Source organism: Gastrolobium bilobum, unplaced genomic scaffold (assembly GCF_033153095.1).
Source record: "Gastrolobium bilobum isolate Gb01-03AN ecotype WA unplaced genomic scaffold, APGP_CSIRO_Gbil_v1 utg6679, whole genome shotgun sequence".
Taxonomy (NCBI): domain Eukaryota; kingdom Viridiplantae; phylum Streptophyta; class Magnoliopsida; order Fabales; family Fabaceae; genus Gastrolobium; species Gastrolobium bilobum.
This window is the reverse complement of record NW_026897753.1, coordinates 96,975-122,120: the sequence shown is the minus strand read 5'-3', so window position 1 is coordinate 122,120 and position 25,146 is coordinate 96,975. Positions and strand designations below refer to the sequence as shown.

General features: G+C 33.5%; 4 protein-coding genes, 3 non-coding genes and 1 pseudogene across 8 annotated transcripts; 3 read left to right on the top strand and 5 right to left on the bottom strand.

Moving 5' to 3' along the window:
- Positions 1-535: 535 nt before the first annotated feature.
- Positions 536-3,829, top strand: LOC133309914 (beta-fructofuranosidase, insoluble isoenzyme 1-like). Of its 2 annotated transcripts, XM_061510779.1 has the most exons (7): positions 536-719; positions 1,647-1,655; positions 1,754-2,613; positions 2,757-2,915; positions 3,103-3,341; positions 3,446-3,536; positions 3,650-3,829. In XM_061510779.1, the coding sequence occupies exons 1-7, from the start codon at positions 536-538 to the stop codon at positions 3,827-3,829; spliced, it is 1,722 nt and encodes a 573-aa protein (XP_061366763.1). The 2 variants fall into 2 exon arrangements, with proteins under 2 accessions (XP_061366763.1, XP_061366764.1); XM_061510780.1 differs by lacking the exon at positions 1,647-1,655 and having other exon boundaries at positions 584-719.
- Positions 3,830-8,316: 4,487 nt separating this feature from the next.
- On the top strand, positions 8,317-10,303 carry LOC133309886 (1-aminocyclopropane-1-carboxylate oxidase homolog 4-like; annotated as a pseudogene).
- A 1,244-nt stretch (positions 10,304-11,547) lies between these two features.
- Positions 11,548-12,500, bottom strand: LOC133309899 (ubiquitin-ribosomal protein eL40 fusion protein). Its single transcript, XM_061510764.1, has 3 exons — positions 12,170-12,500; positions 11,857-11,923; positions 11,548-11,764 (listed from the first exon to the last, which is right to left on the bottom strand). Exons 1-3 carry the CDS (start codon positions 12,460-12,462, stop codon positions 11,738-11,740), a joined length of 387 nt encoding a protein of 128 aa, XP_061366748.1. The 5' UTR covers positions 12,463-12,500; the 3' UTR covers positions 11,548-11,737.
- Positions 11,996-12,097, bottom strand: LOC133309924 (small nucleolar RNA snoR99). Its single transcript, XR_009751375.1, has one exon. It is a non-coding gene; the product is annotated as a small nucleolar RNA snoR99 (small nucleolar RNA).
- Positions 12,501-13,628: 1,128 nt separating the features above from the next.
- LOC133309892 (uncharacterized) lies at positions 13,629-17,548 on the bottom strand. Its single transcript, XM_061510754.1, has 5 exons — positions 17,240-17,548; positions 16,906-17,141; positions 15,107-15,219; positions 14,395-14,535; positions 13,629-14,236 (listed from the first exon to the last, which is right to left on the bottom strand). Exons 1-5 carry the CDS (start codon positions 17,475-17,477, stop codon positions 13,987-13,989), a joined length of 978 nt encoding a protein of 325 aa, XP_061366738.1. The 5' UTR covers positions 17,478-17,548; the 3' UTR covers positions 13,629-13,986.
- Positions 17,549-18,288: 740 nt separating this feature from the next.
- TRNAL-UAG (transfer RNA leucine (anticodon UAG)) lies at positions 18,289-18,368 on the bottom strand. The gene has a single exon. It is a non-coding gene; the product is annotated as a tRNA-Leu (tRNA).
- A 3,789-nt stretch (positions 18,369-22,157) lies between these two features.
- LOC133309915 (protein S40-7-like) lies at positions 22,158-23,209 on the top strand. The gene has a single exon (XM_061510781.1). It carries the CDS (start codon positions 22,242-22,244, stop codon positions 22,863-22,865), a length of 624 nt encoding a protein of 207 aa, XP_061366765.1. The 5' UTR covers positions 22,158-22,241; the 3' UTR covers positions 22,866-23,209.
- Positions 23,210-24,756: 1,547 nt separating this feature from the next.
- On the bottom strand, positions 24,757-24,857 carry LOC133309923 (small nucleolar RNA Z266). The gene has a single exon (XR_009751374.1). It is a non-coding gene; the product is annotated as a small nucleolar RNA Z266 (small nucleolar RNA).
- Between the last annotated feature and the right edge of the window lie 289 nt (positions 24,858-25,146).

Sequence of the window (25,146 nt, the reverse complement as noted above, 5' to 3'; positions counted from 1 at the left end):
TTATCTTCCCGAGAGAATCGCCCAAAACAACGAAAAAAACTAACGCGGACCTTTTTACATCAACCTCCTCCCTCCATTGAATTTAACCCTATAGATAATGACAATCTCTTGTTCTATCCTATATGCGAAAGAGTAAATCCATAGCTGTCATCCTGCTAGGATTAGTTTCAATCAATGATTCTTTCCTTTATTTCCTTTAATTTCTTCTTTCTAATCAATGATTCTTTCTTTTATTTTCTTTAGTTTCTTCTTTCTAATCAATGATTCTTTCCTTTATTTCTTTTAATTTTTTCTTTCTATTGTCATTTCAATATTAGGTCGTCCTTAGCTGTGTACTAGGATCAATGTCAATCAAGGATTTTTTCCTTTATTACATTTAGTTTTCTCTTTCTATTGTTCTATCTTGGGCCTTCTAGAACATGAGCTTATTATATAAGTCTGCAACACCTCTATTTCTTCATAGTTTATATTTTCGTTTTCTACGAAGCAACTTACACAATTGTTTTTGTTTGATTTTGTAATTGCTATTTTTCTTATGGCTCTCCCAAAGTGTCTCGCCATCTCTCTATTGGTTTTCTCCCTTAGTGTGATATTGATAAACAATGGTGTTGAGGCGTTTCATAAAGTATACCCTCATCTTCAATTTCTTACAGCGATTTCCGTGAGTGAACAACACAGAACTGGATATCATTTTCAACCTCCTAGGAACTGGATCAACGGTTAGTAACGTTCTTAATTTTTTATACAATTTTTAACCTTGCCATATTCACAGCATTTTGAGTGCAGTTTCTTTCTTCATCTTTTTATTTATTTATTTGATTCTTATCTTCTCAATTTTGCTGTTATTTTAAACTTGTTAACAACGTTATATATAGTATTGGGATGGTTGTACAACGATAGTCTAGTTTTCATAACAAAATACAGAAGAAAAATTTTAATCCAGAATTACAGATTGAATTGTGATTTAATATTATGGTAAACAACTTATTAGCACATTTAAGGGGGAGAAAAGCATTCAACATAACAGTTCGCCATAGGGTATGAATTTTGGAGTAATAAAATTTGACAATGTATGTCCTTTCTTTAATTTTAACCCATTTTCTTGATTTCATACTGCATATTATGCTCTGATGATCTGATCCGATTCCATAGTTTCTAAACCAAATTCTAATGTAAAAACCGATGAATATTTTCTTTCTTTCTCGTCACTTTTGATGTGGCTACTACTATATACGATTTGTGCTAATTTAGGTAAGTCAATAGAGGAAGGGTTCTGGACATCAATTTCGTGTTTCTAGACTAGGCGTCTTAAGTAATATATTTGTGCTAATACAGTGCCAATGTTGTTGGGGGCAGTTGATCACTCACACATGAAATAATAATAATTACATAATGTGATCCTATTAATTTAACTGTAATTCCTATGTACTTTTATTTTCACTCCAGGTTTCTAAATCTACCTCTAGTATTATGATAAAATATTAGGGTCTTCCTTATAAATATACACGATGACATAACTTGCTTCTCAAATTTGTATTTCATTGTTTTTAAATTGTTATATCAGAATTACACCAATAATGCTAACTTTGTTTTCTAATCCTTTCATGGTGCCTAATTGGTGAAATGAACGCATAAATCACATTCAGATCCAAATGGTGAGTGGAAACTTTATTTTTTATTTTTGTTATTTCATTTCAATCACCAAATATTTTGTTGCACAATCTTATATTTGAATTTGTAAATGCAAATACAGGACCCATGTACTATAATGGCTACTACCATTTGTTCTATCAATACAACCCCAATGGTTCAGTGTGGGGTAATATTGTGTGGGCCCACTCTGTATCAAAGGATCTTATCAACTGGCAAGCACTTGAACCCGCTATTTACCCATCCAAATCCTTTGACAAATTTGGGTGCTGGTCTGGGTCAGCCACTATCATTCCGGGTAAAGGACCCGTGATCCTCTACACAGGAATTATTGATGAGAAAAACACTCAGGTGCAATGCTATGCCATGCCCGAAAATGCATCCGACCCTCTTCTCAGAAAATGGGTTAAACCCGACCAGTTCAACCCAATTGTGGTTGCAGAACCTGGCGTGAACGGCAGCGCATTTCGTGACCCAACAACCGCTTGGTGGAGCGAGGACGGGCATTGGAGGATGTTGGTTGGTAGCAGAAGGAAGCATAGAGGAATGTCCTATTTGTATAGGAGCAAGGATTTTGTGAAGTGGATCCGAGCCAAACACCCGATCCATTCCAAAGCAACCACGGGTATGTGGGAGTGCCCCGACTTTTTCCCGGTTGCATTGAATGGGGAAGAGGGGTTGGACACATCTGTTGGGAATAATGTTAAGCACGTTTTAAAGAATAGCCTTGACCTGACTAGGTACGATTATTACACATTAGGAACATATTTTCCAAAAAAGGATAAGTATATCCCGGATAACACTTCAGAGGATGGTTGGGGTGGCCTTAGATATGACTATGGTAACTTCTATGCTTCCAAATCATTTTTTGACCCAAGCAGGAATAGAAGGATCTTGTGGGGTTGGGCCAACGAGTCTGATGCCTCGACGGATGATGTCAAAAAAGGATGGGCAGGAATTCAGGTTAATAATTAAAATAATAACTATGTATTTAATTAGATTTGTTTCAATCGATGATGCATCTAGCTATTGTTCAAACTTTTTTAAATACTTGTGTATGTTTAAGGAATATATATATGCATCTGTGTTTATCTTATAATCTACAGGCAATTCCAAGAACCTTGTGGCTTGATTCTAATAGGAGACAATTGGTACAATGGCCCGTTGAAGAATTAAATAGTCTTAGAGAAAAAGAAGTTACGATGAGCAACAAAAAGCTTGAAAAAGGAAATTATGTTGAAGTAGAAGGAATTACCGCTGCCCAGGTCAGATTTTCAATGAAGCATTATCATATATATATATATATATATATATATATATATATATATATATATATATATACTTATAAGTGTATGTGTATATTTTAATTAATGATATTATATATGTATATATATATATATATATAAGTGTATGTGTATATTTTAATTAATGATATTATATATGTAAATGCAGGCAGATGTGGAAGTTACTTTCTCATTTTCAAGATTGGACAAAGCAGAGATATTTGATCCTAGCTGGGTAAATGCACAGGATCTCTGTGCTCAAAAGGGTTCAAAGACTGAAGGTGGGGTTGGACCATTTGGGCTTCTAACTTTGGCTTCAGAAAATCTAGAGGAGTTCACTCCTGTGTTCTTCAGAATTTTTAAAGCTCCAAACAAGCATATGATTCTTTTGTGCTCTGACGCGAGGAGGTTTGTATAATTCAAATGTGGATGAGGACTTCTAATTTTCTCTTTCATAACCTCTTATTTAATTTAATTTGTTGGTTGTTTTTGTTTTGCTTTTTTTGAAATAGTTCCTCTTTGAAGAGCGAATTGTACAAGCCATCATTTGCCGGCTTTGTAGATGTGGATTTAGCTACTAAGAAACTTTCTCTTAGGAGTTTGGTAAGCACAAATGCAATTCCTCCTCCATTTGGTGTTTACGTATGATATTAATTTATGAGCTCCCATAATAACTATATATACTTACTGATTCTGGTTTTTCAACTAAATGGCAGATTGATCACTCAGTAGTGGAGAGTTTTGGAGCAGGAGGAAAAACAAATATCTTGTCTAGGGTTTATCCAGAGCTAGCTTTGACAAATCAAGCTCACTTGTTTGTGTTCAACAACGGTACTGAGCCCATCACCGTGGAGAACCTCAATGCATGGAGCATGAAATCTGTAGAAATAAACTGAACAGCCAGAAATCAGTGTGGACAGAAAATAATGTAGCTTAAAGCTTCTTATCAAAGATTTATTATTAGGAAAATATGTTTGTATGTTATAAGAGAGTATTTTTCTCTCCTACACACATATCAATTTTTGTGTTGCTTTTTTTTTTTACTTTTTTATAAGTGTGTGGGTTTCACACATGACTATCTCTATAGCATGAGAGAACTTTTCTTTTATTGCATAAGATTAATAAATTTCTTTATTATTATATTTTTGATAACTTTGGTGTTCAATTCGTGCGGCATTTAGCCATTTTTTCCCCTTCGAAAACGTGCATTAATATTTAATAATGCCCCGTTTCTCCCACATCTTAATGCTGTGTAAATTACTTTCACATAGAATTTTGTCATGGTTAAAGCAAGATTGGATTCGAAAGTCGGAGATGGGTATGGAGAAGCTATTAACAACTAATTAACTTTTATTGGGAATTTTTTCATTTCTCCCACGTACGGCCTCCTCCCCTCTTTTATTATCTTTTCTTTTAAGACATTAAGTGTCACATTTTTTTCTTCATATTCTTCTTTGGATATGAGTTCTGGAAGGTCGTCATGCTTGAAGCAAAACGAAGGAAAAGAGATGTTACATCTGTATTATTTCATGCATAAGCTTTGGTACAATTCATTTCTCCCTTTTATACTACAATACCAATACCCTAAACGTCACATGTCTACATCCTAGCATTTACTATTCATAAACTGACTCCACAACCTTACAACCAATCCGCAACTGACCTAACAGCCCACTACTCTTAGCTTCCTGTTATTGTCACTAAAGCTACAAACAACAACTTTAAGCTTAAGCATCATAGTCCTTTAACCAACAGGGTTTATGTCTGTCTCGTGGAGGGACGTTTCTCTTCATAACTTACGGCCTCCTCCCCTCTTAAATAGAGAATTAATAAACTTATCACCGCGAAAAAAAAAAAACTTAACTTGTGTAGTTATAATTTTTCATAATAATATTTCCACCAAAAAAACAATATTGATTTTTGCTACATTTTTTTTTGGAGTTAACCCAATTTTAATTACTTTTTTGAAGCGGGTTGACTTTTCCATATATCCACACAAGTTTTGATTATTTGAGCCGATTATGTGACTATTCCTGAATGTGGAACGGGTTAAGGTTAAAGATATTTAAATTTCTCCCAACTTTGAAAAGTGGGGATCGAATCGAAGCACTTTTCTTTTCACTTACTCAATTCCTTTGCTACCATAACTGAACTATCACCTTTTGGTAGCTACAAATACTTTAAGCCGAAATATATTCCACCACCAGCAGCAGTTGGCTTGATCTTTAACGAAAAATGCCTGCGAAATTTGTATTATAGAATGGAATCATGCTGTGTTTCGATAAATTTATTTTATTTTCGAAAAAAATTACGATTAAAATATTTGAAACATGTTAGATAAAAAAACTTTGAAATCACTTTTGACTAAGTTTTTTTTTTTTTAAAACAATTTTATTGAATCAAAGGGAGACTTATGGATATGTTTTATAATATAATTTTTTTACACTTATTTTTAGGAATTACTCTTTATGACATTTTAAAAAGAATTTAAATTTCTTTTTTTGAAAAAGTATATTGTTTATGAAAAACTTATTTAACTATGGTTGAATTTTTTAGACACGTTTTTTCTGACAAATTCAAATCAGTTGCCCTTTAATATACCTAATGACTAGAGGCCGGGCCTAATAGATCAATTATAAAATATTAATAGAAATTATTTACACTATTAATTATTAGTTTTTTTTGGTAAACAATTACTTAACTAATTTTTTTAATTTACTGTTATAATAATAATATAAATTTAATATAATTTATGTGAAATAAAAAATAGCAGTACAAGAAGAATTAGGATTGACAATAAAAAATTAGGACTGACTCAAAAACAATATATCAAAAAGTTTTACGTTTTTTAATGCAACTTAATAACACATAATTTTCGTCAATCTCTCTGAATGCTGGGTTCGAACACTTGAGGATTGAAGATAAACTCTCCAAACCAACAAGCCAATCGGGAACCAGCAATTTTCGTCAATCTCTCACACAAATTATACTGAACTCCTAATACACAATTATGATCTTTTAATTTATTTTTATATTCTCACGGTGCTTTGGCTCTTTTTATTCTCAGAGTATTATGTACTAACTTTTTTTCTTTCGTTCAAACACTAACTAGAAAATATATATTTTAAGAGATTAAGTATTCTTATTTATAGATCGAATAATTCATTTTGTGCTATCTTTTCAGACCACATCTTAAAAGATAATCGTTCAATTCATACTGAAAAGAATACACACCATCGGGATAGGAATATAACTTGCTTATCCACCTCACGTACAGATCATCATTGATGGAACATGGATCAAAATGTCATTTTTTTGGCAAAATTTTTGTCCAAATATCACGTAAACAATACTTTTTACCAGACTGTCATGTGGGCGTAATTTGCTACGACTGGTAGCAAATTACGTTCGTTAATGATTTTATGACATGTGACACAGTTTCGCAGGAAAAAGCTGATGTGTCATAATTCGCTAACAGTTATAGCGAATTTAGTCTGCAATATGACTACGTGTCACGAAAACTTTGGCCACGAAATTCGCTACCAGTCTGGTAAAAAATACTGTTCGCGTCACTTGTGAATAAAAAAATTAACAAAAAGTGACACTTTGACCAGTGTTACCATCATTGACAATTGAGAAAGAGTCAAAATCAAATTTGAACTCGTACAACTCACCAACATATGAAAGATTCTTCTAGACTGACGGTGGAGAAAGACAGCAAAATTGAGTTAGGTTTTCTAACACATAAATCTATGCAAAACTTTTTTTTTTCTTGAATATATCCAAACGTCTCACTAATAGATCAAATCTATGTAAAACTTCCACATCAATATAAAAAGCCTCATCCTTATGATCTGGACACCGAAAAATGCATGCATTGATGGAAACACCAAGGGAGCAATCAAAGAATATGGTGATGTTGTGCACGTTTTCGGTATACGGGAAGAGGTCTGGGTCCAAGGTTGGCTATACGACAAGAACAAATATCATAGCTCCTAAGCCCAAAAATCTTTGAGCTCCATTATCATAGTGTTGTGGATGTGTTAAAGTTGTGCACTACGAAATGTTTCCTGAGGTACGATTAAATTATATGCAATAAAACCAATTAGGAGAATGATATTCAATGAATTGGATGCTTTGCGAAAATAATAGTCGGAAAGGTGTGAAATCAAATAGGAAAAGACAAAACAAATCTTTAAAGCAGGAGAAAGAAAACGGGTCGGGGTTTGAAAAAGTAATGGTGGATTTCAACCGGTGGAGGTGATAGGTGGGTTGGTGATAGTGGGAGATAAAAACAAATAATTGTGTAGAAATTATAAAGGTTGTGTTTGGTACGAGCAATCTGCTGAGATAGATAGATATCGGAGAAGTGGGATTCTAGCTTGACTATGTTTGGTTGAATAGATTTCAATATTTGTCTACCGAAATTATTACCCCAGGCCGTACCATTTTGCATGTCAATTGCACCAAAATAAACAGTCCCATATTCTCACTTCGCATGTGGTATTGTCGGTTGTCTAGCTAAATTAGCTAAATGGAGACATGAGACAATAATTAGCTGACGAACACACCCTCACGAGAGAATGAAAGTGAAAATGTCCAATCCACAATCATAAGCCTGTTTACGGGTAAAGGTAAAGGGTAGCCTTGGTGATTCAAATTTTTTAAAAAACAGGATTATTTTAGTAATTGCAATTTATTTTTTCATCAATATTTTATCTCAAACCAAACATAGCCTATATAAAATTTAACTAATTTTTCCGGTAATTTTTTTTCCAACCAAAAAAATTACAATTTTCTATCAAACTCACTTTCTAACAATTTCCCTAGTATTCAAAAAATTTATCGTTAACTAAATGGCCTAAGGAAGATAGTTTTCAAAATTACTGATGTGGACGTGAACGTGATTGATTGAACCAGGATAACGTTTGGATGATGGTTAACATCGAATTGATTTTTTAAAACATTGCTTAATAGTCTAATTTTAATTAAATACTACCACAAAGAGTAAACAGGATTTGTGAACTAAGGATTACTTTATCATTATCAAAACACCATCGTTCTACATTAATATTTTAAATAAGGGAAAATTTCAAAAATTTCCGTATGAATATTTTTAATTATCACTTATCCCCTCACATAGAGGGGGTAAAAGATAAAAAAAATTTAAATCAAGAGATAAATGATTCAAAATTTTAAAAATAGGGTAAATAATTATGGGAAAAATGATTTTTTTGAAGTTTTCCTTTAAATAATTAAGCAATTAGCTAGGTTAACTTGCATTTACTATAAGACCAAACCATGCATGTATTCTGTGCAGTAAGCACACACAGATATCGTTTCTCAAGGTGTGTAAAGTGAGAGTAAGAAAACAAAAGTTAACATGGAAGCCACAGGCAGCAGCTACGACCGAGCAAAAGCAGTTAAAGAGTTCGATGAGTCCAAGATCGGAGTGAAGGGTCTCTCAGATTCCGGCATCAAAAACATCCCACACTTTTTTGTCCACTCTCCACAAACTCTCTTAGACCTAAAATCTACCAAAACTGTGTCAATCCCTGTTATCGATCTCTCCAACAGCAACATAGCCTCTCAAAACCACCGTCCCAAAATCGTTGAACAAATCAAAGAAGCAGCCAAAACCTGGGGTTTCTTCCAGATCATCAACCACGGTGTGCCTGTGTCTGTTCTTGACGACACCGTTAAAGCCATCGAAGAGTTTCACGACCTACCCCACGAAACCAAGGCCAGTTACTATAAACGAGAAGAGGGACGAGGCGTGATGTATGCTAGCAACAACGACTTGTACAGGACAAGTGCTGCCAGCTGGCATGACTCTCTTCAGATGTGGATGGCGCCGGAGGCAGCGAAGGTTGATGAGGAGGATATGCCGGAGATATGCTGGAAAGAGGTGGTTGAATGGGATTTGCATGCAACTAGGGTTGCTGATACGGTGTTGGAGTTGCTGTCAGAAGGGTTGGGATTGGAGGGTGATAAGTTTAAGGAGTTAACGTTTTCTGAAAGTAGAGTGATGCTAGGGCACTGTTACCCATTCTGCCCGCAACCCGATTTAACCATGGGAATCACGCCGCATACAGATGTTGGTACCATAACGGTGTTGTTGCAGAACCACTTCAAGTGAAGCACGACGGTGAGTGGGTGGATGTCAACCCTGTGCATGGTGGTCTCATCATCAACGTTGGCGACTTTCTTCAGGTATGTGTGCGTTGTATCTGGATCCTTTAATGTTGTATTAAAAAAATATAATATAAAATTATTATTATAATTCCTTATGACCAAGAATTTATTCCTCGGTGCTACTGTTAAAAAGATGATATGTTGTTAACCTCGACCATGAAATTTTATGTACGTGTGCATATTTAGTCCAAATATTGGGGGCAATGTTTTTGAAATAAAATTTTAAACAAAATTTTAAATGCATTAAAAAATAAAAGAATATAACTAAAAATGTATTTATATCCATCATCTTACATGAATCAATTTTTTTGTCATATTGAGAAAAAGACAAGATCAATTCATGGAATAATGTGTCATTTCATTTTCTTTATTATTATATAACTTGTCTTTTTATTTATATAATAAAATTTTTGATTCATATAATATGAGCGATATAATCCTCAAACAACAAAAGAAAAGACAACTTCGACTTAACATAACTTAATGATATAAAACATAAGTAGTAAATAAGATGTGTTTCTTTCTTAGTACATGTATTTGTATTCATGGCAATGCAGCCACTAAAATTATTTTTTAAGTGACATTCTTAATTAATTAAAAAATATATCTCTTTTTTACTAAAAAAAAAATATATGACCAAATTTATGTGTATAAGACAACCAAATAGGTTCGCCAATGGTTGTTAAAGACGATTTAAATAGAAAGAGTAAATGGGACGATTAATTGGTTCAGTATATAAGTGAAAGGTGGAAATTGTTAACTCTCTAGAGTAGAAACTCATTCAGCGAAATGCTATTTTGCTCAACTAATAAGAAAAAGTGCTTAGTTTTGAAGGAGAAAAAAGTTTTACGTTATTATTTGTATATTTATTGCCTTTGTTTGTGATGATTTAATTTGAATCTCTTTTGTTGTAGATAATATCTAATGGGGAGTACACGAGTGTACAACATAGGGTGTTGGCAAATTCACAGAAAAAATCGCGAATCTCAATTGTGATATTCTTCAACTTAAGGAAATGGAAAGGAGATGGTTACTATGGGCCTCTTCCGGAGTTGTTGTCGCCGGGGAACCCACCGATTTATCGAGATTTCACATCGAAGGAATTTATCGACAACTTTTACAGCAAGGGAATTGACACCAAATCTTTTATAGAAAAGATTAGAATTCAAAACTGAAACGCTATTAAATGAGAGTACATTAAAGTTTATCTTTTTCCTCGTATTTTTTTTTTTTCAATTGAAAATTGTAGGGGAGATAGTATGTATTGCACCGTCCTAAGGTCATGAGGGTGTCTTGAATTTGTTCATCACTTTTATATTACTTAACTTTTTGCACTCAAGTGAAATTGTGCAAAAATTATAACGAAAAACGTGATGGACCAAATTGTGGTTTGTATTAAACATATTCCTATTTTGCATAAACTTTAAATGCTTGGATAAATATTACTTCCGAATTGAATAATGAATTTTACAGAGTATTTATATTTCTCACAGTTTATATTGTATCTCTTGGTAATATAAGTGTGTTAAAGCGATGTAAAAAATATATTTAAATAATTTTATGTGCTAACTATGGCTAGTGTAAATAATCATAATTACATTACACGTACGTAGAGTTGTGTAAGTTATAATTATCTTTAATTTAATCATTCCTATGTATCAAAAAAAATCCAATTAACTTTTTAATTATAGTGCTGTGACTTGTGACAACATTCTCTTATATCTAAAAAAGGTCTCTTGAAGACTAGAACAACTAAACAATATCTAAGAAGAAATATTATTTCAAGTAACGCTACATTTTTTAATAAATGTGAAGCCGACCACTAGTTGAGTCACAACATGAAAATTCAATTCTCATACAACATGAAAAAACCAAACCACATACATAAATCATGTTATATCGCATCACCTAATAAGATGCATATCAAAGTAAGTGTAAGGTTTTCACCAAAAAAAAAAAAGTAAGTGTAAGGTGTTAAGAGATAGCAGTTTATGAGATTTTGTTTTTTATTTCACTCAAAAGGAATATAAATTTTTTGCATAAGACAAATGCTTGATGCTAATTAGTCCTACGCACACCACGTTAAAACTTAGCGAGATAATACAATTATAGTGTAATGTGAAATGGAGCTAGCTTCGGTGCATATAACAGCGTAGGAGAAATGTGCCCAGTTTAAAATGATAGGACATTCCTTGTCAGGGAGAGCTTGACAGCAATTTGTGCTATGTAGAAGCCAGTAGCACTCCTTCCAAAAAATAAATAGACTTTCATTTCGCTATAGTTTCATCTGAGTAACATGCCATGTTTATAGGTTCATTTCGTGTTAAGACCTCGCTTAATCCATTAATGCAATTGGGCAGGGTATACTTTACTTTGTGTCTTTTTGTTTTAATGATAATGTTGCTAGGGGTAACAAGAATGGCAAGCCCAAACAGAGACAGGAACTTGAAATAGATCATATAATGTCATAACAAAAATATAGTTGACAGAAACAGAAACATGTAACATTAATCAAAACCAGAGATATAATCAGCAGTAATTAAGCAAATCAAAAATTCGGTCTCCGAGTCCAAAATCAAGAAGCGACAAACAAAATCAGCGACCAGAACTCACTTGATCTTCTTCTTTGGCCTCAACTGCAAGAGGGAAACAATTGTTCAGTCACCAAACACGGCAGTTAAGGTTCAACATCAAATTGATGAAGTGACATAATTATCTTAAGACTAACCTGATTACTATGACCACACTTCTTCTTGCGGCAGTTTACAGCCCTTGGATGTAAACGAGCATAGCATCTAACAAACCAACAAATAGACACTTTGGTAAAAGAAAACAGAAAGCATATTATAAAAGCATTGATAAAATGAGAATGTACCATCCAAGAAAATCAACTGAAAAGCAAATAAAGACAGTTGACAAAGTTAAGAGATGGAGATCAATATAGGGAACAAGTATAACCCCTATTGCACTTGAAAAGCAAAAGGGGCTAAGTAATTGTCCCATTATTAAGGGAATAGTGAAAGAAAGGTAACATAGCATACTTGCGGCAGATTGTTTTGTCTTGGTTGTATTTTCGAGCCAAAGCCATCAAAGAAGGCTCGATGATACCACCGCGAAGCCTGAGGACAAGATGAAGGGTTGATTCCTTCTGAATGTTGTAATCAGCTAAGGTGCGTCCATCTTCCAATTGCTTACCTGCGAATATCAAACGCTGTTGATCTGGAGGAATGCCTTCTTTGTCTTGAATCTTCGCTTTCACATTGTCTATCGTGTCGCTACTCTCTACCTCGAGAGTTATCGTCTTCCCCGTTAGGGTTTTCACGAATATCTGCATCTTGATCTTCTTTGCCGCTTCTTCACTTCACTTCTCTGTTCTCTCCGACTTTTTTATACTATCGTTTCTAGGGTTTCATTCATTTGTTCTTGTTGGGCTCCAAATTAATTTGGGCTCCATTTTGGTGAAACCTCAAGAAACAAATAATATTGGGCTCCATCTTGGAATTTTGTTATAACTTAATAGGAGGTGTTTAGTAGAAGAAATTTTTTTAAAATCCTGAAAAAAGTGAGATTGATAATTCGATTTACTCATGTTTGAGAGGAGGATTGTAAAACTTTTCCGGGAAAATTCGGATTACCGGAATTCATGTTTATAAAGAAAATTTCTATATTAAAATATCACCAAATAAGTGATATTTTGAGAATACTATGTGATGAGAATATTTGATAATTTTTTTGGGACATAATTAACCTCAATCTATATTTTCACCAATATTTTACAATCAACCAAATAAAACACCAATAAAATTAACCTAACATTCTTGTGAATATTTTTATCTATAAAATAACTTTTTGGTAATATTTTTGAAAAACTCATGTTTCCATCATATTCTCAGGAATCATAGTTTTTTGATAAAAAAAAATTTCTTCTCTACCAAACATTCCCTTCATTCAAATTATTGCTGAGTTTATAATCTTATCAGGTTTACTCTTCACTAACATGAATTTATAGATTTTATTTTGAAAATAATGTTTTCCTCCAAATATTTTTTTTCTATTTTCTTTTACTTAAAACTTAAGGTCTGTCTATTATGCAAAGTCATAGATGAAAGACACAAGAAAGGGAGAAAAGTGATGATTTTTACCATCTCATATTTTGTAGGATAAAAAGAAAAGGAAATTAATAAATTCAGATGCATCTATGTTTTCAGATGTACCTAGCTTACGTGAGCCTCGTAGACTTTCATTCATCCTTTCTTTTTAAGGAACGAGGGGAAAATATTAGTGACACGAGAAAGGAAAGTGAGCCTCGAATGTTTAAACGATTCCAATATTTTCAATTTTTCATTTATTTTTATAAAACTAAACAAATGTAGGGAACTAAGTTGAATGATAACTTTTATTTTCATGGCATTCCTTCCTTTTCTTTTTCTAACGTAATATTAAAGAAAGCCTAATCAATCAGTTGCCTACAAGAAAAATTTCTCAGCTGGTTTCACTGAATATTTATTTTTGGCCATAATTAAATATATACACGTACATGAAGAGACACACTACACATGTATAAACATAACAAAATAATTAAACATAACATAACCCTTGTAAGTGACAATTATGAATACTTCTGGGTTTTACTCAACTGTGGGGTGGACCATTAGGTGAGAGATGAGGAGTGCAGTGTCAAAATCAGCGCACTGAAGTTCGCATATACAATAAAAATTGAATGTAATTTTTTGGTAGTTGATAAATTGTACATAATGAATTTGTTATGACTGGCCAACCACTTCTGCTTATTGTTTAGAATTCCGACTCTGGACACAATTTTAACGATGGATACCCCATAGTCCAACCAAAACAGGAACTAAAGGGATTCTATCTTGGAAGCAACAATCTCAAGAAGTCCCTTTGGGTTGTCCACGTGAACCCAATGACCAGCATTTGGAAGAACACAGAAGGAAACCTTTCCAAGAGATTCATTTCCTCCCCGACTGGATAGTTTTTGGATCCGCTCAATAGCACCTTGGTCCCATCTGTCACTTTTTTCGGCACGCACAATTACTATTTCCATACCTTTCGGTGGGTTCTCCAATAGATTCCAATAGGACTTTATACTGCAGAATTCTAACATTCGGCATTGTTACTTTTGGATCATGGAGGAAGATCACAGAAAATACTTACGAATAACAGAGAAAAAATATAAACACAGATTTTAGAATATTTTTGAGACAATTCATTTTTATATAGAATGAAGTTAATCTGCTTTATTTACCAGTAAGAATCGAACATCTCCTTAGCACTTTGAAGATCAAATAACCATGTCTCGTGATCACCAACTTTCTTCAGATTGGAGCCTATCCAATCTGACAATGCCTTAGAGTAACCAAGTCCCATCAGATGACTCACAAGCCACCTGAAAAGCGGCCCAAAGTGCATTTAAGTCTAACTAGAATATAGACGGGCATAAGGAAGATTCATACATTTTAAATTTTTGGTACGGTGTTCAATTATAATTGGGCACAATAACAAGGTAAATACAGTGCACTTTCAACAAGACTCAAGACATTCAGAAATTAATAGCAGACGTTAGACAACCAATCAGATCAAGACCTCATCCAAAAAAAATGAAGAAAAAACCTATAGTTCCCTTCTTCTTGTGATATAGCCATTTGAATTTTTTTTATTTAAAATGTGTAACAAGCATGTATAGACTGATGAGAAGATCCTATACATGAAACTAAATGAAAAATGAACAAAATTCTCTCTCTCTAAAGTCTGTATGTTTTATTGGAAGGATGAAATATAACTTCATACATACTGTTTAGCATGTACTCATATCTTTTAATCCAAAAATGCTACTGGAGGAAGCAACATATACCAGGGCATAGAGAGTCTCCACTTGACACCCCAAAAATGATTACTAGCCTATTGACAAACTTACTACAAACATGGAAGATAATAAGTTTAGGGATAGAGAGTCTCACTTCCGGGATGGGAATTGTGATGGTAAACTTTGCAAGGTTGCTAAAACATCTCGGACTTCTTCATTACTGTTTTCAGGGTTTACTTCCCCAGGAACAGAATCCAGTACCCAGAGCTGTTCTTCAGCAGGTATAAAAGGAGAAAATTCTTATAAATAATGAATTGAATCTGTAGTGAAAAATCTAAGCATTTTAATGAGTAAATATAGTCCGCTTGACAGTTGTAGTAAGCAAGATACAAAGAACATTAGGCCTATACTACAGGTGCTTCAATTTAAAATCTATAAGAAAAAGATTCTTGAAAATCAAAATACTACAGCAGAGGAAACCTGAGAAAAGGAAAGAAAATGGAAATAGATTAGGCATATTGTATGTTTCTTAAAGCTTGATGATATATTTGTTAATTCACAAGTCTATAAATTGATTCCATTTCCATTCATGATGACACATGGGTTACATACTATATGCAGAACAAGTTTGTTACAGTTTATTTTACTTTAGTCGAATGTTAAAGTAATAGGTACTTCTTAACTATTTACTACTTTAAATGACGTAAGGTGTCTCCATCTTCATATAAGACAACACTATTTCATTTATCTCATAATCTATTAGGTATAAGCTAGTGAGAGGTAGGAAAGAAAAATTAAATTCTTCTCATCCGTAACATCAGAAAAACACTGCTTGAAGTTTTAAAAAATGCACACAAAAGACAGGGAAATTTCAAAATGCAAAATTCTACCAGAGTGCGAAATATACTAATAGCAAACCTCATAATGTGCATAGCCATCATTTCGCATACGTAAAACCAAGTGTTAGATGGCCGTGTCTTACTTATCCAAAAAAGAAAGAAAAAAAGGGACTCTGGTCTCACAACAAGCACATATAGGGCTGCTGTTTGTATCTGTTAAACTACATTTTTTACCAACAATATATTCTAATGCACCACAAGTTATGCACATTTTACAAGCCTTAAGTCATGAGGGAACACTGACGTACCTATTTTACCCCACACATTTGCATGAATATATATTCACAGCTATGTTAAACTTGACACACTTATACCACTATATATAGCTGACAATCTTGATTTTTATCATGTTATTTTGGGCTAATTGGGGAGCCAAACTCTCTAAACCAACCTTAGATCGTACTTTCTTGGTGTATATTGATTAGTTTCGTTTTTTAGTTAGTTTGAATCATTTGAGTGTTTTTTAATAAAGCTAGGTTACTTTCTTGTGTGTAAATAACATTTTAACTAAGTCCCTTTATGCTACCATGTAAGTAAGTAATCTTGGGAGCAATTGATGAATTTCGCAAGGATTAAGAGGAAATTCATGGAATCTTTCAGCTGTTTTTGGTCAGCTACGGTTATACTAAGGAATTACTTGATTAAAAGAGAATTAGTCTACCAAGGAATTGGGTATAATCAAAACTGGGAATTCGACCATCAATTAGAGATTAAGGTTTTGAATCAAAGCTTAGGTTCAATAACTTCAAGGAAGAATTAAGAAAAATCCGAACCAATGAGTAATCTCTTCTTCCTTTACAAAATTCTTTATTTAAAAAATAAATAGATAAAATTGCAAACCATATCAAATTCTACTTCAGCATTTTTGTTTAATTCATTTTTCAACTCTCCTCTATGCATAATTAGTTACTTTCAGCAATTGCCAAGGTCATATCCATAACTTCTTATTAAAATAAAAATGTCTTTTGATTAATTGAACTGAGGGATTCATTACTATTTAATAACTATTATAGTAGAGAAGAGGAGAAATATAGTGATAGTGAAGAAGAAAAACCTGTTTAGGCCAGAGAGCAGAATCACCATAATCACCACGGCTACAATTCTCAGCAAACTGCAAGGCCACCTTTCCACCCATGGAATGGCCTATAACAACCTCAGGCCAACACCAACCTTCAGCCTTTACCAAATCGGCCAAATCTTTCGCCGTATTATCCAAATCATGAGGCGGATTCAGTTTCCTCTCCGTTGATTGTCCATGATTCCTCATATCCAACATCACCATCCTCCAATCTACACAGAAATAACCAAACAAAAAGAAAATCGATAACTCAGTTCAGAATTCGCATATCGAAAATATTAAAAAGGGGAAATGAGAAGTATGGAGATACTGGAAGAGGGAGAGGAATTGGAGAGAGAGTGCAAGAGGTTGCGAGAGAAAGATCTCCAATTTCTGGCAGATCCCAAAAAGCCATGGATGAAGACGGCCGTTGAGGTGTAAGGTTTGTCTGGATGAGCTCGCAGTTCTTCGTAGGCTATGGTTTCAAGCCACCTTCGATGGAGACTCGGTGAGTTGAGAAACCGAGTTAGGAGATGGAAGCTGTTTCTGTTTCCAAGAGATGCCGCCATTTTCTGCTTTACTTTTACTTTGACTGGGCATTTAGTTCAGCTGTGGCGTAATGGCGCTATGGAATGGGTTAACTACAAGGAACACGGAGGATCATGCTATAAATTATTGACATATTTTATTATCCTCTCGCGTCGAAAGAAAAAAACGACGTCACGTCTTCCGTCACGTGCAAAGATTACAATTATATAAAACAATCAATCATTATAATTTGTTAACGGATTTTATAAGAGTTATCCTGTAAAAAGAAAATGATTGTGTAATATTATAAAGATTTGTTTTGCGTGTCTTGGTTTTTTTTTTTAAAAGGTACGGGCTCCACAAAATATTGTGTGTGTAAAAAAATTTCTTGTGTCATGTTAAATGATAAATACAAATCTCTTTGTTAACTACCTATTTTAACACGTGCTTTTCCCTCCATTTTGATCCTTGATCTATTCTTGTATGATTATGAATCTCATATGAGAAGATCATAAATATATAAAAGTGAATCAATGATTATGATTTATCTCTTCCTTTTTATCATTAATTCATGTAATATGATAACTATACAAAGGTGAATCAACAATTATAATTTCTTAATTAACTATTTCAATATTTTCTCTCTCTTTCTTTATTATCATTGACTATTTCATTTTTTTTCACATGAGAAGATCACAACCTTTATCAATTATAATTTATTAATTAATTATTTTAATATTTTTCACATGCATCGATATCCGATCAGTCCATACATAATTTGCAAATTAAAGATTTTGAATTTATTTTCACAAAATAATAAATACGAAGAACTGAAAAATATATAAAATATAGTGACAGCTGTGGGATTTGAACCCACGCCCTTTCGGACCAGAGCCTAAATCTGGCGCCTTAGACCACTCGGCCAAACTGTCTGTTTTTCATTGTACGTTCGAATAAATTTTTTCAAATAGTAGAGCAACTTGGTCAACTGTTCTTAACTTTTTGGCAACCTAACCCGGTGAAATAGCGAGTGCTTCAAAACAAATGCAACATTCTTAGCCTGTCCGCGTGCATATTATTGAAGAACAAGTGGGTCATGTTGATACTATGTGCACCAATATTGATGAGACACGAAATATGACAATATATCTCAATACATTAATTCTAAAAAATATTAAGTTTTGATACGTAAGATATATTTTGATATTAAATAATATTTTTAATATATAAAATATAATTACATTAAATACTTATAGCAGCTATAATAAATCATATAATCAATTAAATATTCAAATTTTATAACGTAAAAATACTTTTTTATGTTTAATTAAAAAAAATAAATTAAATTAAATTTTGAATCTAAAAAAAAAATGTCAAAAAATATTGAAAATATATCTCAAAATATTGACTACGTATCTCAAAAAATTAATTATGTGTCACAATGTGTCAAGATATATCAATATTCAACAAGTATTCTATACACATTTTTCTCTCCAAATAACATCATATTTTCTAAAGCTTTAAGACAAGGTTAACGTACCAAAACCACCAGCAAAATTTATGAATTGGACCTATTGACCAATAAGCTTCTTCCAGGTGTCGCAGTCTACACCATTTCCATCGTCATTTGTCAATAATCTCATACTCTTTGGATAACAGCTTGAGAAAACCCAGTTTTCCAAAACTACAACCCGATGCTATTCCAAACTCACCTGTCACTTTCCTAATCGCCCAACCTTGCACGCAGATTAGCCCTGTGACGTAAGCTGTTTCCGCCGAATGTGAATAAAATTGTAAGGTAGCAACATACTTTTAAAAACAAAAATTAAAATAATTGAGAACATATTTTTAGTAATTAAAATATAACTTTTTTATAAACGAAATATTCTGCGGCTGATAAAGGTGTAAGTGGGTCAAACCGATATACAAGAGTCGACTGCGTAGACTATATTAGATCAGACTCGACTTATTACATATAATCAAATAGAACAGATCAGAATTTTTTAAAAAAAAAATTATTTAAAAAGCAGGACATATGTTTTGTTTACATGTTAGTCTTATAAATCTACACACTGACTTATATCATATTATTTATTTTAAATTAAATTAAAAAATATTATTCATAGTTGTACCAAATAATGATAGTTCAATTGGTGCATGTGAGTTGAGTAGGTGGTGGAAGGACCTAAGTTCGATCCACCACCAATACTACATTTAGAAGTGGCATAAGATCTGTACCAATCGCTAGCTACAGTAGCATCAGAACCAACATTTAGTGTCGGAGAAAGAGTTATTGATGTTTATCGTTCTAACTTGGCTGAAGATATCATCGCAGCTCTAATATATGGTGGAGATTGACTACATAATAAGTATGACTTGAAGAAAAAATAAAAGGTATAAAAAGCTCTTTTGGTTTTAATCTTTTCTTTCTTTCTACTGTTTAATCTTGTTTTTTTGTTTTCTACATTTACAAATTATTTGCCATGTAATTTTGGAATTGTATATGCACGAGAGAGAAGATAATAAGAAGATTTTGGCTACTACAGGCATCATGATACATTTGTTGGATTCATGCAATTATTTTAATTTGCACAGTGTGGATTGATTTGTTGGATCTAATGAAATATATGTTATTTAGTTTGGGTATCTTGCTTGCTTCTGAAAGTGATTTAAATGCAGATTGTGATAAGTTGTTGTTGTGATTCATGATTTTGTTTGTACGCTAAAATTGTGATTTTTGTTTTAACAACAGAATTTAAGTATTGTGTGAAGTTGATTCATGTTATGCTGGAAAGTTATAAATTAACATACTAATGGGTCAGGTCAAACCATTAGTTTTTTATAAACGAGATAGACAAGGCTAACAGTTAGACTTGTACTATATTATCGGATTATGTTAAATTAAATATTTTTAGCTTAAACTTAGACTTTTTGAAACAAAGCTCGCCCTAATGCAGTCGACTTTAACCACTAGTGGCTGATATTTTAATCGTAATATGATCAATTGTTTAAACACAAACATATCAATTTTTTCAAAAAGTTTAATATTATAATCATGTACTAATATAATTTAATTCGATACACTTAAATTGGATACACTAAGGAAATGTCGAGATAAAAGGATTTTTAAAAATTGAAAATATTTTATAGTAAACACAAATTATTATTATTTAAATTTTTTTAAAATGTATTAGGCAACATTTGGATATTTTTTTATGATAAAAAAAAAATTGTTAGTGAAGACTTTTTCAATTTCAAGTAATGAGTAACCAACAGAGCAACTGAAAGTACTCCAATTTTCATACATTATTTTTATAAAGGATTAGATTTTTTTCGTTCATGCATATATATATATATATATATGCAATAATTTCAATACGATATTGTATTGGGACAGAAATTAAAATATTTTTATAATTTTAATTTATATTAGAATTATTATAGTTTATATAATTAAAAAATTTTAATCTTTCAATTTTAAAATATCGTCATTAAATGTAAATAACTTATCTTCAATAATTTCAGAATTATTTTTCTATTTTATAAATTATTATTTTTCCTTAGGTGCTATTTGGTTGGAGTTTTCTAAAAAGTCGCCCATGCAAGTAGAAGTGGGTATCATGGAAAGCCTTGTTTGGTTGGCTGATTCTTAAAATTTTCCTACCTATTCCACTTGCCTGGCAAAGCATGTTTGGTCGTTGAAATCCTTCCTTTTTCACTGTTGAGAAAGACATATTCAACATGGTTTTTTGTTAGTTAGATGGGTAAATGAAAAGGTGAATCATGACCCAGACCAAAATACCCCTGAGACGGCAGGGTCCATCACTTCCGTCAGGGTTGATTCGGATGTTAACTCTCTCAGCGGTAGAGAACCATTGCAAGCTGATGCAGAAATTGGAGATGATGGGAAGTTTCATGTGGTGGTGAGAAGATCAGCTTCTTCTTCAATCAATAAGTCTCTTACTGGGGTTGAAGAAGAGATGTTGAAGATGCAAAAAAAAAAGGGGATCGAGGAGCAAGAGTTGTAATGATCTAAAACCAATGTTTTCAAGGTCTGTCAGTGATGGCCAAAGAAATAAAGATATCAGGGGTGGTACCTCTAATAAGGAGTTACACAAGTTTGTTTGGAACTCGAGTGCAGCACCAGCTTCTTTTACTCTTATTTCTCCACCGAAACACAAGCCATGGCAATCTGCAACAACTGAACCATCACCTCCTCAATGTTATGGAACCTCATTAGCTCAGCATCGAACACTTCCGCGGTCCACTCTTCACGAACCACTGACTGGACCCACCTGGGTAGATCAATACCCTCCTCACCCAAAGAATAGGGATATTTTAGTAATTGTGACTTATTTTCCCATCTATATTTTACCTCAAACCAAACATAGACTTTATATCTTACCTAATTTGCCCAGTAATTTTTTTTCCAACCAAACAACTTTTTTTACATTTCCCTACCAAACTCACTTTCCAACCATTTTCCTATCAATTACATTTTCCTAATATTCAAAAAATTTCTATTCAACCAAACACCCCCTTAAAGTCTTCGTCCCCATTGATCCCAAATTATGCAAAACTGTCTTTTTCACGGCTATATGAGACCCAAACAGGGAAAAAAACGAGGTCCAATGGTCATGCCACGTCAGAAGAAAACGCGGGACCCACACAGAGAGGTCATCAATTTTTCTTGCTTTTCACCGAGCTGCGACCCTCCGCCACATCACTGTGTTTGATTATTATTTACCATCTTTCTGTTTCTTCTTCACTCACCCTTTCTCATTTCGCACTCATTAACCAAGAAAATGGACTCCTTTCACCGCCGATCATCATCCTCCTCCGACCGATTACTCGGAGTTTTCACCTTCTCGCCTTCCCCTGCCGCCGCTGCCGACGAGCTTAACGAAGCCGAGCTCTTTTGGGCCACCGATTTCCCCGGATCGGAAAATCAAATACCCTTGCCACAGCCGGCGGAAAAAAATTCTCCTCGGAGTTTCGATCGCCGGCAAGACTCTGGCATCCTCGTCGCATTAACGAAGCCCGATCGTCGTGCCGGCGACGTTCCGGTGTTTCGCGGGAAGTCCTCTGTTTCGTCTTCGATGATGATTCCTTCGTTGCCGAGACTTCCACCTGGTCCTGGCTCTGAGTCCGTGTCTTCTAGAAAGTTCCAGCAATCGGCTCCCGTGAAAGTCCCGATTCTGCTGTCGAAGGACTTCGCGAGGAGGAGGAACGGCGATGAGCTTGGGCTCGTTGACGACGATGACGACGACGACGAGATGTTGCCGCCACATGAAATCGTCGCTAGGGGTTTTGGAGTTTCACCCAAAACCACTTCTTCGGTGTTGGAAGGGGTTGGAAGAACACTCAAAGGGAGGGATCTCCGTCATGTAAGAAACGCTGTTTTGCGCAAAACCGGTTTTCTCGATTAATCATTGCCGGGTTTTCTTGTTATATATTGTTAAGAGTTTCCACTCAACTTTGTTTTCGTATGCTCTTTTTGTTCATGCTATTTATGGAATTTGGAAATGATGCAAATTAATGAACAAAACTTGAAGTTGCCTATTTTCTCGTTTCTATGTGTTTTATTTTTCTTCGAATTATTATAGTTTTTAAGTTGATTATTTGCTTCTATTTATTGATCATTGTATATTTTCTACCCTGAAACATCTGAACTAGTTTGTATTATGTGATGTATATTTTATCTCCTTGCTCTCGTGAGAAACTAAGAGTTTGGGGATTTGGAAATGCCTACCGTAATTTGTGGGAATTCTTAAATGGCTAAACTACAATCTTACTGCTTTTATTTTTATTTCAATTGCACTGTCTGACTGCTTTGATAATATAAGTTAGTGGGAAAAAATTGGGGTGAATAATGAAGTGAAAACTAATCAGGTAATTGCCACTTTTCCATGTGATTGTGATTTTTACTAATTTCTTTCCTAGGAGGTGAGGTGGACAATAATTATGCTAGAAAACCTTGGAGAGTAGGTGAGATTGTTGTCAGTATTCAGGTTGTTGACCTGTTATTATGAATATTTCGTCACGAATTAGATTTTTATTATACTTTACAAAGAACCATAAATACTGGTAGCTTACACTCATTCTCTAATACGGAAGAGTTGTGAATAACAATATCATACTGCATGATTCGTTCCCACTTCTCAGATTTCAGTGGAAAGCCGTGTCATATCCTTGTCATAGGTACTTTGGTTAAACGATGTTGATTTGAGAAAACAGCGTTGCCCTCGTATGCTAGACTTGATGATTTAGCGCAATGAGTGCAGTTCGTCTATTTTCCTTCGTGAAAATGATTGTTTGTCCCACCATAGTTGAAGTTATGGGTAACTAGATTGATTCATGACCTTGTAAAGTTGCTTGTAGAACGGGGTTGAGTCATGACGATGGACAAAAGCATTAATTTTCCAATTTTAAAATATTGTTACTTTATCACTAACAAAGGAAAACAGACAAAAGTTTCAGCGTCAAAAAAGCTAAGCAGATATATTGTGTTGTAGTTCTGCAGAATAAAAGTCCTTTGCGTCACAAGATTAACTTTACTAGTTATCTTTCGCGTAATATTCAACAGTGCAAGATTTTTTTTTTTAAAACAGACTATCATTATTCTTTAAACTATTCAAACCCCAAAAAGTACTTTGGCTGAAAAACCATTTTAAGTGAAAAAATAAACTAATATACCAAGTTCATCAAATACTTACTTCAGGTCTGGGGTTCGAGTGTCCTGATGTTTGGTTCCATTCTTTTCAATAGTTTCCTAGTTAAACGAAGTTTGATCTTTAGAAAACTAAAGTTTGTTTCAAGACCAAAATCCATTCATGTGAAATGCATAGCTTTTTGATAAAGATAGAAATTTGTACCGTTTAAAAACCGAATTTGAAAGTGATTTTTTAAGAAAACTCGAATAACTGTTAGATACACTTTTTGTTATATATTTCCCTGATAAAATTTTGTCAAACCATACTACTTTTTTTTAAGTTCTCCATCTATTCAATTTTTTCTATGGATACCTAGTAATTAGATTTCTATAGTATTATTAAAATTTATCTTCAACCAATAAATAAAGTTGGATTCGTTCGAAATACACATTTAACACCACAAGGAAGGACTGAAGACTAGTACAGTTCTAATGTCCTTTCATTTTGTTTTTCAAACAAAAAACCCAACGATATTGTTCACGACCAGAATATAACCACAGCGAGAATTCTTAAATTAGAAAAATGTCAGGTTCCGATTTTCTTAAATTCAGTTTAGGTCATAGTGGTTAAATTCTAGAAATCAAAAACAAGATGCCCAGAATGAGAGCAATAGCAAGTCAGAAATAAGAATGGATATGCCTCAAAATTTTGAGTTCAAAAAGGAAACTTCCTTTCACACATCTAATTGATTCATCATCCTTGCCTTCCATTTTCTTTAAAAATGAAAAATAAAAAAATAAACAGAACACCAAATCAGCAATCTGGGTAAAACCAGTTAGATTGGCAACCACAAATAAATATATATATATATATATATATATATATATATATATATATATAAATAAACTTTTTTGATGCATTTGTTTCCCACCTGACATAGAGGCATTGATAAAAATGACCTAACCAAAGGAGCCGAACTACCGTTTGTTGAATCTAAAGAGGGCAAATTAAGCACAAAGCTATTTACCGTAGAGAACAACAAACGGCATAGAAACCA